Source organism: Haliotis rufescens, unplaced genomic scaffold, assembly GCF_023055435.1.
Source record: "Haliotis rufescens isolate VD_foot unplaced genomic scaffold, xgHalRufe1.0.p SCAF_5, whole genome shotgun sequence".
NCBI lineage: Eukaryota > Metazoa > Mollusca > Gastropoda > Lepetellida > Haliotidae > Haliotis > Haliotis rufescens.
Window position 1 is genome coordinate 27,830,474 of NW_025964223.1, and position 20,545 is coordinate 27,851,018.

At 40.9% G+C, this 20,545-nt stretch overlaps 1 protein-coding gene and 2 long non-coding RNA genes across 4 annotated transcripts; all 3 read left to right on the plus strand.

The window, feature by feature from the left end:
• The first annotated feature begins 3,788 nt into the window (after positions 1 to 3,788).
• On the plus strand, positions 3,789 to 11,922 carry LOC124112823. Its single transcript, XR_006857677.2, has 4 exons — positions 3,789 to 4,069; positions 7,521 to 7,667; positions 11,307 to 11,475; positions 11,651 to 11,922. It is a non-coding gene; the product is annotated as an uncharacterized LOC124112823 (long non-coding RNA).
• A 2,743-nt stretch (positions 11,923 to 14,665) lies between these two features.
• LOC125373538 lies at positions 14,666 to 17,324 on the plus strand. 2 transcript variants are annotated; one of them, XR_007218388.1, is made up of 4 exons: positions 14,666 to 14,810; positions 16,792 to 16,957; positions 17,046 to 17,131; positions 17,227 to 17,323. It is a non-coding gene; the product is annotated as an uncharacterized LOC125373538 (long non-coding RNA). The 2 variants fall into 2 exon arrangements; XR_007218387.1 differs by having other exon boundaries at positions 17,046 to 17,324.
• A 35-nt stretch (positions 17,325 to 17,359) lies between these two features.
• LOC124112268 (sialate O-acetylesterase-like) lies at positions 17,360 to 19,941 on the plus strand. Its single transcript, XM_048384419.1, has 3 exons — positions 17,360 to 17,643; positions 18,978 to 19,176; positions 19,598 to 19,941. Exons 1-3 carry the CDS (start codon positions 17,597 to 17,599, stop codon positions 19,829 to 19,831), a joined length of 480 nt encoding a protein of 159 aa, XP_048240376.1. The 5' UTR covers positions 17,360 to 17,596; the 3' UTR covers positions 19,832 to 19,941.
• Positions 19,942 to 20,545: the final 604 nt, after the last annotated feature.

A 20,545-nucleotide genomic window follows, 5' to 3' on the forward strand; every position in this document is an offset into this window, starting at 1 on the left:
GCCTGGCAGGGGTTAGTCCCACGTAGCTGGGCGGGTAATCCGGGGTAATCCGGATTAACGGTAGCGCATGGGTAGTTGGACGACTATAGTCTATTCTCGTGAAAGGGGCCCTGGTGAAACTGAAATTAATGTCAATGATAAACAGTGAGTGAACACATTTTATATTGATTATAAATTAATATATTTTTAATGAGGGGATTTATATAATTTGAGTATCAGTACAAGATAGTCATAGACTATTGCATAGCATAGCAATCTGGCAAACGCACAAGTGCCTCGCTGTATTCCAAAGTTGGTGAATTTCGGCTACAAATTTAGTTTCAAGTCAAGAAACGGAGACAGAATGAAGAAATGAATGAGTTTGTATTGATGTATATATGTATAAATGTTTATCATGTCAATAATTTATATTGATGTACATATCAATAAATTAAAATTGATAAGTTTGTATAGATGCATATATGTATAAATGTGTATCATGTCAATATCCGGCGTTATTTCATACAGACTGTAGCCGGTACATCAAAGAAGCACATGCGGATTATCTGTCGGCTTATCAAAGAACCTAGGGACGGCCCCGCCTGGCACTCGTCATTAAGAAGAAGAAGATTTTATTAACGTCTCACTTGTATACCACATTTTTGTTAAAACAAATTAAAAATATAGTTACATTAAAGTTGTATACAACCAATCGCACAGCGATTTATGAGAGACGGTACATTGTAAACAGGCACATAATAATTTTTTTTTAGCAAAAGCTAAATATTAAAATATACATACATTAATATACAATACAATGTTTAAGACTCAATGATATAAAATTAAGGGGCTAAAACAAGGACTGCTAGGCGCAGAGTTCAGTATACTGTGTACAGCGACAAGGCTGAGAACCCATGGTAATATATCATTATATTGTGTCTAAACCTGAGTGTTCCATTATTCATTTTCATCAGTATATATGTACATAGAATTGATAGTACAGGCACTTTTTGAGAAAAGCAGTACAGTACATATATGCAGAGTTCGGCCTTCATACCATTTGCATTTAAAGTATTTCTTCTTTGGCACTCATATTGAATACAGGCTAATAAAAGTGAAACTCGTCTTCTATTTACATAAAAGCGACAAATATCATTGCCGTAATCGTAAGAAATCTCCGCTAAAAGTACAGTCCATGTTACTATTCTGACTATATCATAGGCATACACTTATGAATCACTATCAAATAGTGATGATGCCAGGTGTTCGAGAAACGTCACAGTTAAGTCACATTGTGTATACGATGTCATTTATATTCCCTGTTCAATAAATATACCATGAGAACTTCATTTAAACTGGGCCAGTGCAACTCTAAACGTTTCAGATTTATGTCAAAGAGATATGGTTCGATATTGATGTGGGAATTTAAAATAATATAAAGGACATTTTCTTGATTCTAGCTCATTTGTCGACCATTGTTTAGAACTTATATCTTCGCTGTTAAGCCGATATAGAAATATTAGAATTCTTTGATACTTGCTGATCTAGCCAAGTCCACATTCATTTAGTAGACATTTCTTAGGTGATCTGTGACATGGTATTTTAAGCAGTGTTATCCTGAAATATATAAAGAGGTACTCGTCTGCAATCGCTGTAAACCAGGACTTTTATCGCACATTGTTTAGCACAAAGAATTTTTGACATGCATATACGTTGACCGTTTCTACTGAATAAAAGTCGCTATAACCCCAAATTTCAAATGAAAACAGAATGATTGGCGCAGCTTGTGTATCGAACTCTTTGAAAAAAACAAACCCTTTAAACTTTGTAAAATACCAATTGATACTTTCTTTGCTTGGGTTTGCGGCAGTTCACGTGAGTCCCAAATATTTCTGTGAAGATTTGATTCGACCTCTGGATCTGGAAATACCCCTATTTCGTTATATGAAAGTCTGGTCCCCCTTTTCAAAACTACCTGCGTTTCTACTGTTTGCACCGTGATTCCACTCATCACAATACAGCTTAACTGGTTAATTGAATTTTAGTCATTTGACTGTACTTGAAAACATTACAAGAATATCTGCAATTAGTAACGTGAGTAGTTTCATTGTTTCAGGAAGCAGCTAAAAACCATCTGAACTGTTTCAGGATGCGTCTGAATACCATCTGTACAGTTTCAGGAAGCAGCTGAATATCATCTGTACAATTTCAGGATGCAGCTGAATACCATCTGTACAGTTTCAGGATGCAGCTGAATACCATCTGAACTGTTTCAGGATGCAGCTGAATATCATCTGTACAGTTTCAGGATGCAGCTGAATACCATCTGAACTGTTTCAGGATGCAGCTGAATACCATCTAAACTGTTTCAGGATGCAGCTGTATACAATCTGAACTGTTTCAGGATGCAGCTGAATACCATCTGTACAGTTTCAGGATGCAGGTGAATATCATCTGTACAGTTTCAGGATGCAGCTGAATACCATCTGAACTGTTTCAGGATGCAGCTGAATGCCATCTGTACAGTTTCAGGATGCAGCTGAATACCATCTGAAATGTTTCAGGATGTAAATGAATACCATCTGTACAGTTTCAGGATGCAGTACAGTTATACTTAATCTGATAAGCAAGGTCATTAATAAAACAACAAAAAGCGGCTTAAAACACCCCCTTGTCTAACACCAGAGTTCACCAGAAAATTTTCCATTTTTCACGCGCTATTGTACATGTATTGCTATATACTGAACCGCAAAAGAAACGTCACCCCAAGCAAAACTGCATGAAAAGTTGTCATTTAAATATCTGGGTAATTTTTGTCAAAGTTTCTAAAATTTAACATTACCTTGTCCGAAAAAAAAAATTATGATAAAAAAACCAAAGCAGATGACAATAAAACCGATCGCCCAAACGCATCACGACAACGGCCATGGTAACCCGATGCACGTGAGTTCCGAGCAAATTGAAATGTACATGCGTTCTCACATTTCTTGTCCTATAAAAATCCACCCAGATTGGATAACACTCATTCGTTATTGAGTTGCTACCACACGCCAAGACTGACAAGAAATCAGCAACACCAAGCCCTTGGACGATTGCAAGCTGGACCACCAACACTACATATGACCGACCATGTAGTGGAAGACCAAGGGTCACTACCCGACGTCAGGATCGTCAGATTATGCGACGCCGTGGGGAACGTTATTCGGATGCTTGTGTTGTTGAAAGAGACTCGTGGGGTGTTCCGAGCATCATGGTGTGGGTGGGAATTGGTCTTGCACAAAGGGTCGGCCCTGTGGCCTTCCAGAACATGGGTCCAGGGAGAGGCAATGGTGTCACAGCAGCTTGGTACATTGAGCAAGTCTTGAGACCACACGCCATACCTCATTTGGCACGTCGACGCAACCACGAGTTTCAGGATGATAACGCCCGTGCCCACACTGCGAGTTGCCTGCCCTCAGTCCCGATTTAAATCCCATTGAGCACCTGTGGGACGAAATTCAAAGACGGCTGAACGACATCCGACCAAGGCCGACAACTGCAGCTGAACTGCGTTCCTCAGAGTGTGGGCTCAAATGCCTATGGCCTTCATCAACCGCCTCATCCATTCAACATTTGACACTTTCGTTTCAACCTTGATGATCACTTTTGCCAAGTTTCACCTTTTTAATATGTCCCAAAGTATGTTTACAGTGTTTGAACAAATAAGGTTTCTCATATATATATATATCCATAGTGACGTTTCTTTTGCGGTTCAGTATATATGTGCCGTCAGTAACACCAGAAATGACCCCGAGCATCCACGAAATGGGGATGGCCCACAAGCGAATTCAGTAGGCATGTCCCAGGAGTACAGGACAATGCGCCAGTGCACAAATCAACTATTGCAATGGCTACAAGTCAAGTGGGCGACCTTGAACTCATTCAGCATCCATCTAGGTCTGTCAGACATTATCTGTTTCCTAATGGACGAAGACTTAAGAGCAGCTGTGGATAACGTTTTGTGGACAGCTAATACAAGAACAGGATTGCTACGAAACTGGGATACTATCCTTCCATCGTCGTTTGCAAAAGTTCTTTCTGTGGAAGGGAAGTATGTTGAAAAGTAAACCTTAATCATTTTCATTTCTTTAGGTCAAGTCTTTCTTTGTGGGGCTCAGAAAGTATCAACCACCCCACGGATTACATACTAATTTCCCCAATTTTTCCTAATGCCAAATGGAATAAATATAATCTGTAAAAGTTGTCCCACCGATTTTAGACTTTCGTGTGAGATATCGCTTGGTTGCTAATGCCAGATGATTATATACTCATGGGCACGAATAAGGGAACAATGAAAACTATAGGGAAATAAGCTTTACTGTCAGTTCATTTGAAATCTTGCATACAAATTCAACACATGTCAGATTCAAATATTGAGATGTGTTTGTGTGCATTGTTTCCAACGCGTATTTGGTAGACAGGGCTGGGAACCCATGACTGCAGATCGTTTTAATGTGTCTAACGTGTTATCTTATTCATTTCTATCAGTACATGTTGGGGCGATGAAGTTTTCACAGTTGAATATGTCTAACGAGTCAACACATATGCATAAATGCTGAACACATATCTGTCCTAACTGTCATCAACTTTATATTTCGCTGTTGCAAACAATATGTACCAATAGCATAACAGGACGAAACTGTTTTCAACTCTATCGTTCAATATTACTGTGATTTGCATGATGTGCTGCCTTATCAACTACTTTGTTAGTTAAACAAACGTTAGAAGAACATAGCCACACCAGTCAGTTGATAGCCTTCACTATCGATATGATGTATTTGGTGCACATTGGAAGAAATATACAATGCTCATTATTATTGTCATCCCCTAAATATATGCGTATTATAGTAGTTCTGGGATCAACTGGGACCAGTCGTTCAACTCGGCAAAATCGTTGTATCGTGGGAACTAAAGCTGGGGGAGACGGTTGGTTGAAATGTTTGATGTTGCTCTCTGTGCTTCATCTAACAGGGCGACATCCAACAGGCTGGTTTTCCTTTTTTTTGACTGCTGGAATGTCTGGTCCATACCCTCCGACCCACATGCTTTCATCATATAATAGTATTTTAATAGCGCTGATTAATAGCCGCAAACCTTGCTCCCTTAGAACGTGTCAATAAGAGTACTCATTGCACACAGAAATGTCAAACACTCACTTAAGTAGTTACTGGTATACTTAGTAACAAATAGGTCGTTTGAATACAGAACACGTGAACATGTTCAAACCCCTACATATTCCATCGTTCGCTGGTGTCCCCCGTTGTTAAAGCAGGAATATTTTAAAAGTGGTGTAAAACCTTACTCACTCACTTTAAAATGTGAAGCAATATATTTTTTCTCTGACATGTGATCAACTATTGGCACGTGTATAACTGTCTGTGTCACAAATGCAAAACACCGATCTCTGTTCAATGCCCACAGCCCACGACCATCAGAGCAGGGCACCATAACACGCTGGTATACAACCAAGCGTTGTGGCATTAGCTATTTGGAACCTCTCTTCACACGTTAGTGGCCACGTGCTTAACGCCCCGTGCCGTTATACGACGTAACGCAAACCCTTTCGCAAACACCAGATACGACCGATATAGTTGGAATCTTACACACGACTTTTGGTACAGATTTCTGATAAATATGGAAAGCGCTTTATGCGATTTGAATACTTCGTAGACTATTTATCGTAGCATATTTTAACATATATGATATCTATAATACTTGATAATAAATACTTTTCAAGTATGAATATTCTGATGAGCGAGTAGAATTAGAAATTAATCAAAGGAGGTTAATATTGTCTGTACATGACGTGCATAGGTACAGTCTCTAAGACACTAACCCGTGAAGATCCGGGTTAGAATAGATCTTCAGCAACCCATGTTCGGAAATGGCGACTATGCTTGACGTAAGAGACGACTAACGGGATCAGGTGGTCATGATCAGGCTCTCTGACTTGGTTGATGCATGTCATCGTATCCCAGTTGCGTGGCATGATACTCATGATGTTACCACTGGATTGTCTGGTCCAGACTCGATTATTAACAGACCGACGTCATATAGGTGGAATATTGCTGAGTGCGGCGTCACATCGAGCGAGTGAACAAATCGTCTACAAGATGTCCTTTGTGGGGATGTGTTGGTGTGTTCCTACCAGAGAAACATTGAGATCAATATCCAGCATGTACCATCATGTACAGATTATATACGGGACTATACTAAACGATAAGTCAGTTGTATATGTATTATAAGAAAATGTTCTGCGCTTCATTCCTAATATTCAGACAAAACTATATTATGCCAAACAAGGAGGGGGTAGTGGGAATCAGAATCACATCTTCTGATATAGATATGATATTGACAAATGGAAATCATATGATCCTATCTGTTGAGGAGGAGGCAATCAGATATCATAGTTCCTAACGGTTGGTGTGGTGGGCGTCCAGAGCGGCGTCGATCATCGACGTTATGTGCCTGTTGGTACCTGGCCAACAATATGCCGACTGCAGCGTTTGGGCATCAATAGTTTGACGTACGCCCACCTGCAACTTGTTAATGTTAGGTAAACGTTCAGCATGCTGCAAACGTCGCATGATCCAAACTGTTGCTTCCTTAATGATTAAATGTGTTGATAAAGTGTCTTTGAGCGTTTGGTTCAAGGACAACAATATGCGTCTCCTCACAATCGAGTCTAAGGTCAGGTGCTGCCAAAGGTCTCGTGCTTTTTGACTGTCACAGTGCAGTGTTTAGAACCTTGATTACTTCGGAAATGTTCTTGCCACAAAATCACTTACTTTCATTGCCACACATTAGCATTTCACCTCTGCACAAAATAAACCCCATTCCACAAAGCGATCGTAGCGCTACGACAGTCCAAAGTCTAATGATCCTAAAGTTACGATCACCTTACAATTAGCGCTTAGCTGCACTTTCAAAGACGCCAGATCAACACAGGGATAGTTGTTCGTGGTGTGATCTGCCTTGAGTAGCCTAATGTTCTTGGAGTGGAGTCCATAGTTGATTTAATCAATGCTATTCATTATCTACACTCTAAACAATACATTGTTGGACTGTTATCACATATGTCTCCTTATATAACACAACTAATCAACATAGTTAAATCCATTCAGAATTGAATACGAGTACTCTTAAACTACATTGTTGCAAGCGAAAGGAACAAACCTTTTGACCAAAGTGCCCTGGACACGAATAACCACAGACAAGGCTTAATGCGTGGTGATGGGAAGGACACATAATGAGACCAGCTATTGCAAAAAATGATAGATATATTTTTGGTGGTGTCTTTGTTCAATATCATTTCTGTTACACCTAGTCGAAACCGAGCCATTATGTTGCTGATTATTGCACTAATGACAGATACATTTCTGCTGCAATTGGCTTGTCAGTGGGATGTGTCATATATTGAACTATCATTGTTTAACATGATTGCTGAAAATGTCACATTATAGTGTACAAGAATGATATAAAATATACTTTGCTATTTTCAGATGCCCCAAAGGCTTTCTCAGCAATGTATTTCATGTTTGGGGAGCGCCTGTACCTGCACCTGTTGTGGAAGCAGACTGGGGCGGCGACAGCGCTGACTGGTGGTCCTCGCCAGAGGTGATGTCAAACTAGGAATCAATGAAAGCTCTGTAGGCACACAGTTTGTTACATGCATGTGAACTGTTTGACAATATGGATAAACACAATAACTGTGAGTTAGACTTATGGGCAGAGTGGAACATTACTATTGGTGTGTGCCCGAGAGGGTTGAAGTATTAGCATTTGTACGGAACTGTAGATCAAATGATGTTTCTGGATGCATGATGATGTTTTAGAAGACGTGATTGTTTCATACAGAAAAGAAATATAAATCTATGACTATTTCCTGCCCGTTTTTCATTCATAACACCTACATTTGGTTTCATATTGTGTTTGCAGCGGGCATTGGCCAACCAATAGTTATGACCTTTGGAATGCTTTGATCAGCCCACTTCTTCTCTCGTCTAAATACGGTGCACTGTGGAATCATGGTTAAGCTGAATATAAACTGTTTAAACGTACACTAAACAATCAAATACTCTTTAAGTAGATCATCATTATCCTTCGATGAACTTGGCTAAACACTTTTGTCTGTGAAGAGATGCATGCTATTTGTCAACATGTCTAAATACATGTTCAAGGTGAAAACGACACCAGCCACGGTGAATGGTATGCGCTTTCCCTTCTATGATCGAGAGAAAACATTTTACATTGGGGCGACAGATGCAGGCTTCGGCCATGCCCCTGTGTGGATTGGAAATATGCGTAATATACACTCACACGCAAAAGAAACGCAAGTGGTTTTAAGCAAATAGGTAACAAACACGGAACCATAAATTGATACGAATTTTAGCATGTAGTGAAGCCTGTTGGTGTTATCAATATTTTTGGTTGCATTTTGGAAGCCCCGAGTAAAAACGCAACATAAAAAACGTATAGCCAAAACGCACCATTTCAATGAATATGTGGGTATCATGCCCCCTTTATCGCGAAATCGAAAATGCACGAACTGTCACGAACTGAAGTGGGTATAAAACTGTGGCCGAATCTTGGACCTACCACTCCTTGGTCAACAATGCCACGCCTAACTCAAATCCAGAGAAACCAGGCTATCGGACGTTTGGAAGCTGGAGAGTCTGTCCAAGATGTTGCCCATCATTTCAACGTTAACATTACCACAATTTACCGTCTCCTGCATCGATACAATGCTACACAGACCACAGATGACCTTCCTCGGAGCGGTCGTCCTAGGGTCACCACACCTCGACAAGATCGGCAGATTACCCGTCAACACCAGCGACATCCGTTCCTAACTGCAAGTGAAAGTGCTCAACAGACCATAGGAAAACATAATTGACACATGAGCCGGGACACTGTGATCCTACGTCTCCGTTCCAACAACCTCAGATGTCGCCGACCAGCACGTCGTCCTGTTATCCAGGGTCATCGCAATTGGCGTCATCGTGAGTGGAGGCGTGTCATCTTCTCTGATGAAAGTCGCTTTTGTGTCTCCCATGCAGACGGAGTCAGAATTTGGCGGCGTCGAGGTGATCGTTTCGCTGACAGAAACGTTGTGGAAAGGGGTCCATGGGGTGGACCTAGCGTCATGGTATGGGCAGGGATTGGACTTGGACCCATGTGCTTTGTGAATGTTGGTCAAGGTCGGGGACACGGCGTCACTGCTCAGCGGTATATCGACCAAGTGATCAGACCCCACGTTGTTCCATATTTTGCACACCATCAACAACACATTTTCCAGCAGGACAACGCTCGTCCCAATGTTGCCAGAGCTACCATGGCCTTTCTGCAACAACACAACATCCGTGTTCTACCGTGGCCAGCTCTCAGCCCTGATCTGAACCCCATCGAACACTTGCGGGATGAGGTTCAAAGGCGTCTGCACAATGTGCGCCCAGTCCCTACAACTGCCGATGAACTACGCACAGCTGCTCTGGATGGGTGCAGGAGGATCCCTAGGGCGTTCACAAATCGTCTGATCCACTCAATGTACAGGAGATGTGTGGCAGTGATCAATGCTAATGGTGGTCACACCAGGTATTGACTGACATTTTGGGTATTGACCCGAAACTGTGTAAGCCCTTAAGGCCTTTTAATCCATGAAACTGTCTTCATCAAATTTTTGTCAATCTTGCCCTATTAGTATTTCTTGTCTTTACTGTTGAAAATAAATAACATGTATACTGCATACACGACTTGCGGTTTTTTGCGTGTGAGTATGTATGACCTATTATTATTATTATTATTATTATTATTATACAGATTTAAAAAATAAATGCAGCAAAGAGTATTTGGGTGATCCTGACACAGTCAAGCTGGTTAGGCTCATCATCAGCTCAGGGCCCTTGCCCCTTCTACAAGCAGCCCAGACAGCGAATGGGACTTCTCCCAGGAAGCGCTGCCTAATCCTGGCCACCGAGAATCTGTCGGAGAATGTGAGGACTCCCACCATTGCAGCCTTCTGGATTACCCAGATTGTCAGAAGGGCTGTATTCCTAGCAGCAAACCTGGTACTCTCGCAACGCCAGTCAACAGATTGGGAGGTACCAAACCTAAGGCACCGCGAACAATGAGTCGGACAACTTGGTAGTTGGGATGCAAGCGTGACATTTCGAAAGCGAGGTCTGCATATATATGCCATGTTTTTCCTGAATCTTGTCAATCACATTAGTGTCAAAAGGGACAGAAAATACAGATATTAATGATTTCATTGGATATATCAAAAAGGACATGGTAAGGTTTGTTGGGCTGTATACGTCTAAGGCTGTATACGGGCCTGTTCCAAAGAATTTTATGTTGATCATTTTCCATGATGCCCTCTACATATTCTGGGTCGAACCATGGATGGACCTCTCTGTCAAAACCAAAAACATGGCGAATACGGTAGTAAAAGGATCGTGCCACTTCATCATGTTGCTTAAGGTACTTCGTTTGTGCCAAAGCTGGGCATCCACTGACAATGTGTTGGACAGTCTTATTAAATTCATAGCATAATGACATTGTACATTTCTTATTTACATTTCGATACAAAACCACACATTGACGGTTTCGAACGAGGAGTGACTGGTCCTGAGCAGAAAACCTTTAAGAAAAGTGTGGAATGCCTTGTTTGCAATGAGTACAAAAGCGCACTATACGATTCTATCAGGAAGAGCCTCCAGGTTAATCAAACCACGCCCTCTCTACATTTATAGTTTGCCCGACGTTTTCCCTTGATGTGGGCATTCGGGAGTTTGTCCCTAACCTGCAGGTAGGTATAGGCCTGACCCTCAGCGAGATGGCCAATAACTCCTCCCCCAAGTAAACGGACGGATCCTTCCCCTTTGGATTTGTTCAAGCGCATTAGTATCAGAAAAATTGTTAAAATATACACTTATAATTGAGTTCATGGATTTTCATGTGCACTCCTATCATGATTACACCCCAGTAATGTTTTTCAGTTGTAGCTAGCGGCGTTCCGTGATGACCCCAGCATGAGATGGGGCTGGCCAGATGTGCACTGTGCCCAGACACATCATTATGGCTATGTCCCGGCATGAAGAGTGTATCTATGGCTTGTTGACATGAACCTTGGGCCGTGGGGATACTTGAAACACGCTTTAAAACATATCGATATCGACTGTCAAAACTTGCTCTAATGTAACGTTTTAATACTTTTCCTACACAGGACTTCAATGCAATTGTCTGAACGTTAGGACACTTACATTAATCATTTTTTCTATCTATTATAGTGTTCACGGTCGTTTCACTGCCACCTCTAGGCCATAACTATCACAAGATAGGACTGGACTACCAAGAACCATCCTCAATATATAACGATATATTAAGCCCAACAGGCACATCCTTGTATTAAACGACGGCAAGACACCAATTGAAGTCAGGAACAATGACGGCTATGCGGTATGAGCAAAGAACTTATATGTGCTAATAGACTTGATGTAAGCATTGGAAAATATAACGTGCAGAATAACATACCTCCTAATAACATAATCAATGGAATTATAAAATAAATGCTTGTGAAAATGAATAATTCAGTCAACATTTATTAATATTACAGTGACATTATCCATTTCAGGTTACTGCTCTGATCGTGAGAAACTGTATCACAGTTACGGCCACAAGAAACCTGCACCAATAGTGAGTCACCAGACGGCATTGGTCGTGTCCGCAACAAGTCTGGGGTTCAGTATGAGTGGCTGGAGAGAACGTGAGCGATACGAAGAGCGCAGTATGGTCGTGACAACGAGCTGACCGCGCAGACATTTTAGGAGACCGATGGATTTAAATGAAACCGCGATTCAGAATGTGTACCCTGCTATTATAACTCATAACTGTTAATAAATGTAAATACACCTGGTGCATAAATTGAAGTTTCTCATCTCCAAGGTGTTCATTGTTGATCCCTTAATGAAAGGTAGTTGGATGTCAATCGGTTTACTTAGGGCTACACTGCAGAGTTTTAAAAAAATCATCTCCCATTATAGGAATGGTGCCATGGATATTACATTATTAAATTAAACAGATTTTTAAAATATTTTTCATTTTGTCTCACACTGTAATTCAGAAGGGTTTTAGTTCTTCATATGTATTGTTTCTCAATTGTTTCGGTAATTTAAACGTTAATGCTGTCAGCTGACAGCAGACATAACAAACGTTCATTTAATTTCACTTATAGTTATATCAGGAAATAAGCTGTGAACAGAATAATAGAGAGCTGTTTAACGCCGCTGTTCGCAATATTCAAGCCATATGATGGCCGTCTGTTAATCCAGTGATTAACATCATGGGCATCGATCCACGCAATTGGATACAAAGCTTAACTGTCGACCAAATCACCGAGATGACAACATACTTCATTTAGTCGCCTCTTCTGACGAGCATTGGTTGGATGGGACCTCTATTCTTACTGGGAATTCTCACGGGTGTGTGATGTAATTACATATGATCATCCCCCATTTCGCTGTATCTGTGTTATATTCCAAGCCGTCTGATCAATGCGTCATCGGAACGTAAACACACAAGTCGGCTCGTGTAATCAGTATGAGAAGCAGAATCACGCAAAAACAACCTGAATATTATAAGCAATGGAATATTTAATGATATGGTGTTCAAATACACATTTGATAGAATGAATAGTTCAACAAGGCCTACGAAAAAGACAAAACGACATTTTATACAACCATAATGAAAACAAATATATTTATTTTTGGAATACTATTTAATGCCATTTGAAATTATAACAATTGAGGATAACGATGGTTGAGAGCGGGAAGGAAATCTTGTCTCAAAACAAGGACCGACATTTTAAACAGCTTATCAGCCGCTTATAACCATTCGGTACTATACAGGTCGCAGAGTTGGAAGAAAATGCCTGTAAACAAATAGGTCAGACAATGGTTAGTTGTAACGTGGACAAAATAGTTTTAATCATCGGCAAGGCTTCTCTTCAAACCGCGATGTAACATCAGGGATGTCGGGAAGTTCCTTGATGAAATCAACAGCAGACAAGAAACAAAAGGGATAAAGCCATTTTCAGTTTGGGGAAGTATTTCTTTATACAGTAGTCCGGGTCAAAAGTGATATTCCCCTCGGTGAAAATAGGTTTTTATTTCAACCAATAAATACAGTATTTTATCGGAGAAATAATATCGTATACACGAATATGTAACTGGATCTACATGATGTATAAAAGTAATCATGATCAGGGGCGCGCCCTCGGTATTGTACAATCATCAATGTAAACGTGAACAACTATTTTAGCCCTTCTCTGAAAGATTTCATTGATCTGATGTTACAAGCTGGTCATACTAAAAAGCACCAAATCAACCTATTATTACGAAACAAACGCTCTCTATAACTTTGGTGCTATGCTTTACTGTCAATCAGTTACACATTTCCCCTGTTCTCCAGATACCTACGTACGTGTCAATCATCATGACATTGAACACCCACTATAACCTTGACCGAGCAGGAGAATCCAGAATGCTACATCTGCCCTAGATCATTATAAGCAGGCCGCTGAGCCATGGCTATATAATCTCATATGTCTGTTGCCACTTTGAGTGTCAACATGTGGACTCTTGTAGGGTTATTCCGTATATTCGTAGTTCTATCAGGTAAGTTCACATATAAAATATGAAACAAACATTAGTTCAAGTCAGTATGGGCCCATTGTTTCATTGTCTAGATGATACAAGTACTGGGTTAAAAACTTCCTGTCGTTGATACTTATCTGACAACAATTTCTTTTACAGAGATTGTATACAATCAGCAACTCTACAAGAGAACACAATAATGTATATTTTCAGTTTGTTATGGAGATATAACATTCTCATCTTACTATGGTAACAATATGGTCAACTCTCCATTTATGTCGAATAATACTACGACAGCTTCAGCCTTAGGTTTATATGTTTCACAAATTTGAGATACAATCTAGAATGCTCTTTCTATGAAGATTTCAAAGAGCGTCATATGATTCATGCTCAACACTTGTGGGTGAGGGAGTGAGTTAATATTTAACGTCACATCAGCAATATTGCAGCCATATCGTGACGAGACAAAATTTGACTTTAATAATATATATGTAAACTGTTTAAAATTCTGTCGACGAAGGACAGTAAAACAACTAACATTTTGTTGGACAAGTTTCAACATTCATGGCATCAGAAAAGCTTTCAAAAGGTTTTATGGTTGACATGTGAAGGACATTTACATATTTCACGCATCGGTAACCAAAACAATGTCCGCTGCAATTCCCTATGCTGGCTTCTACCATATGTTTTAGGTGAACCAATTACTTTGCCTTTGCATGTGTTTGTGACGGATACCGTCGGTGGGGCCAGAATAAGCTCACCCTTTCGCGAAAAACTGGTATCATGACCAGTTGAAAGTGAATCGTAAACACGTGCTAATGATATTGTCGTCATCGTAGAAAGGACGATGCTTTAAGCAGTGAATTCTTATGATTATGGAAAAGGTTTTGTCACTTTTATTTGTTTAAATGGTATCTATGTAAATACTTAATATATGCCTTTATATTCCAAACCATAAAGTGTCAACATAGTTGCATAAGTGCACTGCATATGTGTTGTAGGTTTTGAATTCGTCAGTGGAAATACAGGGGGCCTTATCGTTTCTTGAGATTAGGATTTTCAAGGCTGCTCACGTGACATCGTCAACACCTCTGATGGACTTGCAAAGGGTCACAATACCATGGACAACGCCTAACACAAGTACAAACATTATATAAAACAAATGTTTTCCTTTCCCATTTAAAGCATACCTATACGCCTAATGATATACTGAACAACAAAAGTTCCTGTGACATTGAATAAGATTTAATGCAAAGTTTTGTTTTTACCAAATCTGAATCAATTTCGGTTTGCAACAGATAAAAGACTCCCGTAAGTGTTCAAATGGTTTAATTTGCCATACTGACTTCAGAAAATGCGTGATTCCATAAAAAAACAAAACATGAACATGCCAAAATGTCAATTGACAAATCAATAGCGTGTGTGTCCACCTCTGGTTGCGATGCAAGCAACACATCTCCGTCTCATGGAATGGACCAGGCGTCACACAAAGTCCTGTGGGATATCTGTCCATATCTGCTTGAGCATGTTTCGAAGTTCCTGGAGAGTCTGTGGAACACGTGGTTGACGTCGAAGGCGCCGAATCATCTCATCCCACATATGCTCGATTGGTGAGAGATCAGGGGAGCGAGCCGGCCAGGGGATGACATTCCCTTTTGTTTTGTTGAAGAGATTCCCGAACAAGTCGAGCAATATGAGGCCGGGCGTTGTCATGTTGAAAACGGTAGAACAACAGGGATGATCGTCTCGTCGCGGTAGCGCTGTCCATTGAGATTTCCCTCTACCACTATCAAACGGGTCCTCTGTCTTGCTGTAATCCCACTGCCGCCCCCGAACCGATCTTCTTCCATGACACAATGATTGACGTAACGTTCAACTCGACGTCGGTAGTCTTGAATCCGTCCATCGCTGTGGCTGAGGTGAAAACGAGACTCGTCAGTGAATAGAACTTGTCCCCACTGCGTGGCCGTCCAGCGTAGACGTTGTCTGCACCACTGTAGACGTGCTTGACGGTGGTTTCCTGTAAAAATGGGATGTCTGGCGGGTCTTCTGGCGACAATCCCTGCACATCTGAGGCGACGACGTACGGTTTGTGTAGATATTCGTCGAAGGCCAGGGATGCTTCTTGTAGTCACTGTTGCTGGCTGGAATCTATTTCGTAGTTGTGCTGTTCGAATCCAGTTGTCTTGTCGATTATTGGTTACGCGTGGCCTGCCACTCCGAGGATGGTCTCTGACTGCATTCTCCTGTTGCCAACGTTGCCATAAACACCAAATTGTGTTTCTGTCGACGTTAAATTGTCTTGCAACATCACGTTGACTCGATCCTGCTTCAAGCATACTACTGGCTCGCAGACGCTCATTTTCGGACAGGCGTGGCATTTCGTCATGTTGAATAATTGCGTAATTTTGTTGTTTTTCTGAGTGGTTGTTGTCAGCACGATGCTAAAAAATGCATATGGAATACCGTTAACGCATATGTTTTTATACCCATTCTTTGTCGTGAAATGCATGGGGTTTGAATAAAAGTCAACTTTTGCATGGAATGCATGCTCTTCTGTAGCAGTTGCGTTTTTGTGACTTGATTCAATACATGTACTACAATATTGAAAACCAAACTTTACTTGTTTGAAAAATGCACTAACATAGTGGTGTCACAGGAACTTTTGTTGTTGAGTATATTACACGTCCTTCCTTACTATCTTGACTGAAACGTTACAGAATGTTATTAGTACATGTGTGTATTTTGCAACATGTCTGAATTATAGCATATATAATAAATAGCAACGAATCACAATTTATGCTTACTTTACTTGAAAGAGCTTCAGTGTCAAGTTTTGAAGCATACTTTCATTGTAGTTATTCCTTATTTCTATTAACATGTCCGAGTTGTATTTCGAAAAATATTGGCAACGAACCTTGGCAACGAACCGTAATCAGCAAGGTCAAAATAACATTTTAAAAAATAAGTTGGCAGAAATAGACATTATTTCAGTTGAAGTCTATATTGTCGTATGAGAATAATAATAAACGAAGGCAGGTAGCTTTACTGATCAAGTTAAACATTCCCCAGTTAAATTATTTTGATTGAGGTGTATTATCAGATTTCCTTTTCTTTTCAGAAGCCCTGAGTGGGTTTTCAGCAATATGTTTCATGTTTGGAGAGCGCATGTACCCTCACCTGAACTAACCTATTGGATTAGTGGAAGCTGACGTTGGCGGCACTGCCATCAATTGGTGGTCTTCACCAGAAGTGGTGTCCAAGTGCAGCAGTCAGGGGAAACGAGGGTAATGTTTGTTGCATCTGGATTTACGTTGGTTGTAAACGATGAATGAATCTGCCGGACGTTCAACTCAACCATGTCCATTGTTGCAGATGGCCTCCAAAGAACTACGAACTGTGGAACGCAATCATAAGTCCCCTCCTTCCACTCTCGATATATGGTGTTCTTTGGTATCAAGGTAAGCACTGATTCAAGCATACTTATATGACAAAATATAATTGTACCCATATGCTAATATATCTGCATTACTGCCAGCTGATTCTTGTTGTCAAGGTGAAAATGACATTGGTTCCGCCAGTAGATACGCCTGCACCTTTCCCATAATGATTGAAGACTGGAAAAAACACTGGCATCTGGAGTCCATGGGGGAAACTGATAGCCAATTCTCCAGGTAAGACTTATCAAGCCTCAGCTACAAATACCATCACTCTTAATAGCTCAGGTATATGTTCACTAACTAATTCGGAAGTGTTTTGATAAACAGTTGCGTTATTCTTTCGCTGAATGAGACAGTGTGACAATTCCCTGACAGCTTGCTGGATATAGAAATAACAGTCATTTCCGAGGTGGTATACCGGATCTCCGCTGGGCTCAGACGGCGAACTATGGGTATGCTCCGAATCCTAAACAGAAGAATGTCTTTATGGCTACAGCTGTGGACCTGCCGGACTTCGAATCGCCTTATACCCCGTGAGTTCATATATACATCCGGATTGATAATTGAAGAGAACATGTTTAATCAAACCTGTCTAAATGTCTGAACAAACCAACTTGAGAGAACAAAATTATTTCTAAACATCAGCATATTTACTCTTAAAAAACGAAACATGACATCGAAAGGCCGACTAAGATAATTGAATGCAATCATGTGTAACTAAACCGTAACGACAATGTGTGCACCGACTACACATCCAGGTCATATCTCACCAGCAACAGTTCTCGCCACGATGTACAACAGAGGCCCAACGACAGGTTGGGTGTTTGTTACATCCTTTTTCCTACCATCTGCCCTTCGTAGCTCACCACTAAACAGGACTTTCCTCCTCCCCAGCAATGACTTAACAGGATGTCGATTAATTCACTTTAGATGTGCCCGAGGCATCAGGATATTTCGTTGGAGAGGATGTCGAACACGAATACAAGATTTCCTCATTGGATTAAGCACGATTTAATCGGAGATCCGTCGCATTTCAGGAATGTTTGTTTGTTTGTTTTTCAACGCCGCACTCAGCAGTATAACGGCGGTCTGTAAATAATCAAGTCTGGACAATCCAGTGATTGACGTTATGAGCATCGATCCACGTAATTTGGATACGATGAAATGCATCAACCAAGTCAGCGAGCCTGACCACCCGATCCCGTTAGTCGCCTTTTACGGCAAGCAAAGTCGCCTTTTATGGCAAGCATGGGTTGCTGAAGACCTATTCTACCCCGGATTGTCACGGGTCCATTTCAGGAATGAGATAGGCGTTAGTGGTAACTGTTGTAAAGCGATCACGAATGTGTTGGGAGTCTATCAACCAGTTCCCGCGGTGGCGTGTCTCATACACGGCCTGTTCATGGCCTCCTTGACATATTCGTGCAATAGAATTGTGGCGATGGTATTGTGTCAATGTTTGATTTTGCTTCATTTAGGATATTTAAGCATATGGAAGGAAGGAGATCTTGCATTTGTCTATAACACATCTTCGGCAGGAGATACACAGGATACTCCTATTCGTGTACATGCGCGCAGAATGTCTGTTGACGTCAGACGCCCTCTGTGGTTATGTTGAGGCGAATTCTGACCTTTTCTGTCCGTTTAGGCATACGATTCAGGCCTCCACATTTGCCCGGTCCAGTGTAAGAAAAGTATTATAAATAAACACTAAATACAGATAGTGTTTGTGAGATGGCGTGTTAATGATGTACAGACTGCCATATTAGATGCATTGAAGAACCTTGAAGATGTGGTATGGTAGCACATGTAGATGACGTCAAGATTCCACTGTTTGCTAACAACTGGTATTTGTTGAACTTGGCAGTGTGCATCCTCGCTTCAAGCAGGACATTGCCTCCCGTCTGATTCTGCCAGCCCTAGCAGTAGCCTATCACAAGACAGGACTAGATTATGAAGGACCCTTCCCGTCTTCATATACAGTTGACAATGCGGCCGAGACACTCACTATTGAGTTCAACAATGGGAAGACGCCGATTGAAGTCAGGAACAACCATGGTTATGAGGTACACTGTGTACATGTGAAGTTGATTTGGAGAACAACAAACAATGACTCGCTGATGACCTCAGATAAGACATGTCAATTAAGCATATTTGACCGCCGAGTAAATTAAGTAATTTTTGCAATACAAATCAACCCTGAAGATAGTTTATACAATAGAATATTAGCATGCCTAACTCAGAAGGCTACTCATGTACAATAAAGGGTTAAAGATCCTGAATATTTTTTGGGATATATTAATGAAATTGTGTGCTTAGTCTTTACTAAAATAACAATATCCCCAACAATATGTATGGTCTTTCCCTTTTTTGTTCATAATATATGTTGGTCTCGTGTTTAACCATGCGCTCGTTACCTGACAATTTATGTATGACTTTTCAACAGATTGCAGACTTGTATGATCTACATAATAATAAATGTGAAAGGTTTGCTGTTACGGCCACAAGAGCTGTCAGTCCTATGATCATTGGGAAGAAGCTCCTATCGTGAGTCACCATACGGCGTCAGTTACGTTGTCAACGTCGGGGTGCGGTAACAGCCACCCCGCAGGTGTCCGTTATCTATGGTATGAGACCCCGTGTCCTCTAAGGTCATGCGCAGTGTATGGCAGGGACAACGATCTGCCTGCACCACCGTTTAAGAAATACGACGGATTTTAGTCGCCCATTGTAGATATCACTACCCCGGAATCAATAAAGGGCTTTACTCTCATGTTGAATATACGATGAATATATAATGCATACATGCAATAAAATGACTGATGCCATCAGAAAACTGACTCCACCTGCTCTCAAATGTGTTTCAACTATCAGTAATAACGTTTTTGAAAAAAAATATGAATTAAACAATGGACAGTGTGAGCTGAAAACTTATCATACCATATCCTGCATACGCCAATTTGACTGCCATATTGAACATAGCTGAACATGCAAGTTATCTTAAAACAATACGTACCCCCTGCTATGTCTTTTTCACAGAACACTCGGTCAGCTGTAATGTATGCAACAATGAATACCTGAGTGGTTTGGGGTAGAATGGGCCAGGCGGGTGTAGTATTTGTTTGTTTGTTGTTTAACACCGCACTCAGCAATATTTCAGCTATATGATGGCGGTCTGTAATTAATCGAGTCTGGACCAGACAATTTAGTGATTGACATCATTAGCATCGATCTACGCAATTAGGATACAATGACTTGCATCCTGTCAGCGAGCCTGACCACCCGATCCCGTTAGTCGCCTCTTACGACAAGCATAGTCGCCTTTTACGTTAAGCATGGGTTGGTGAAGACCTATTCTACCCCGGGTGAACGGGTGTAGTAAGAGACGACTACAATGAAGATGAAGTGGTTACAAAATCTAAGAAAGCGCAGTGA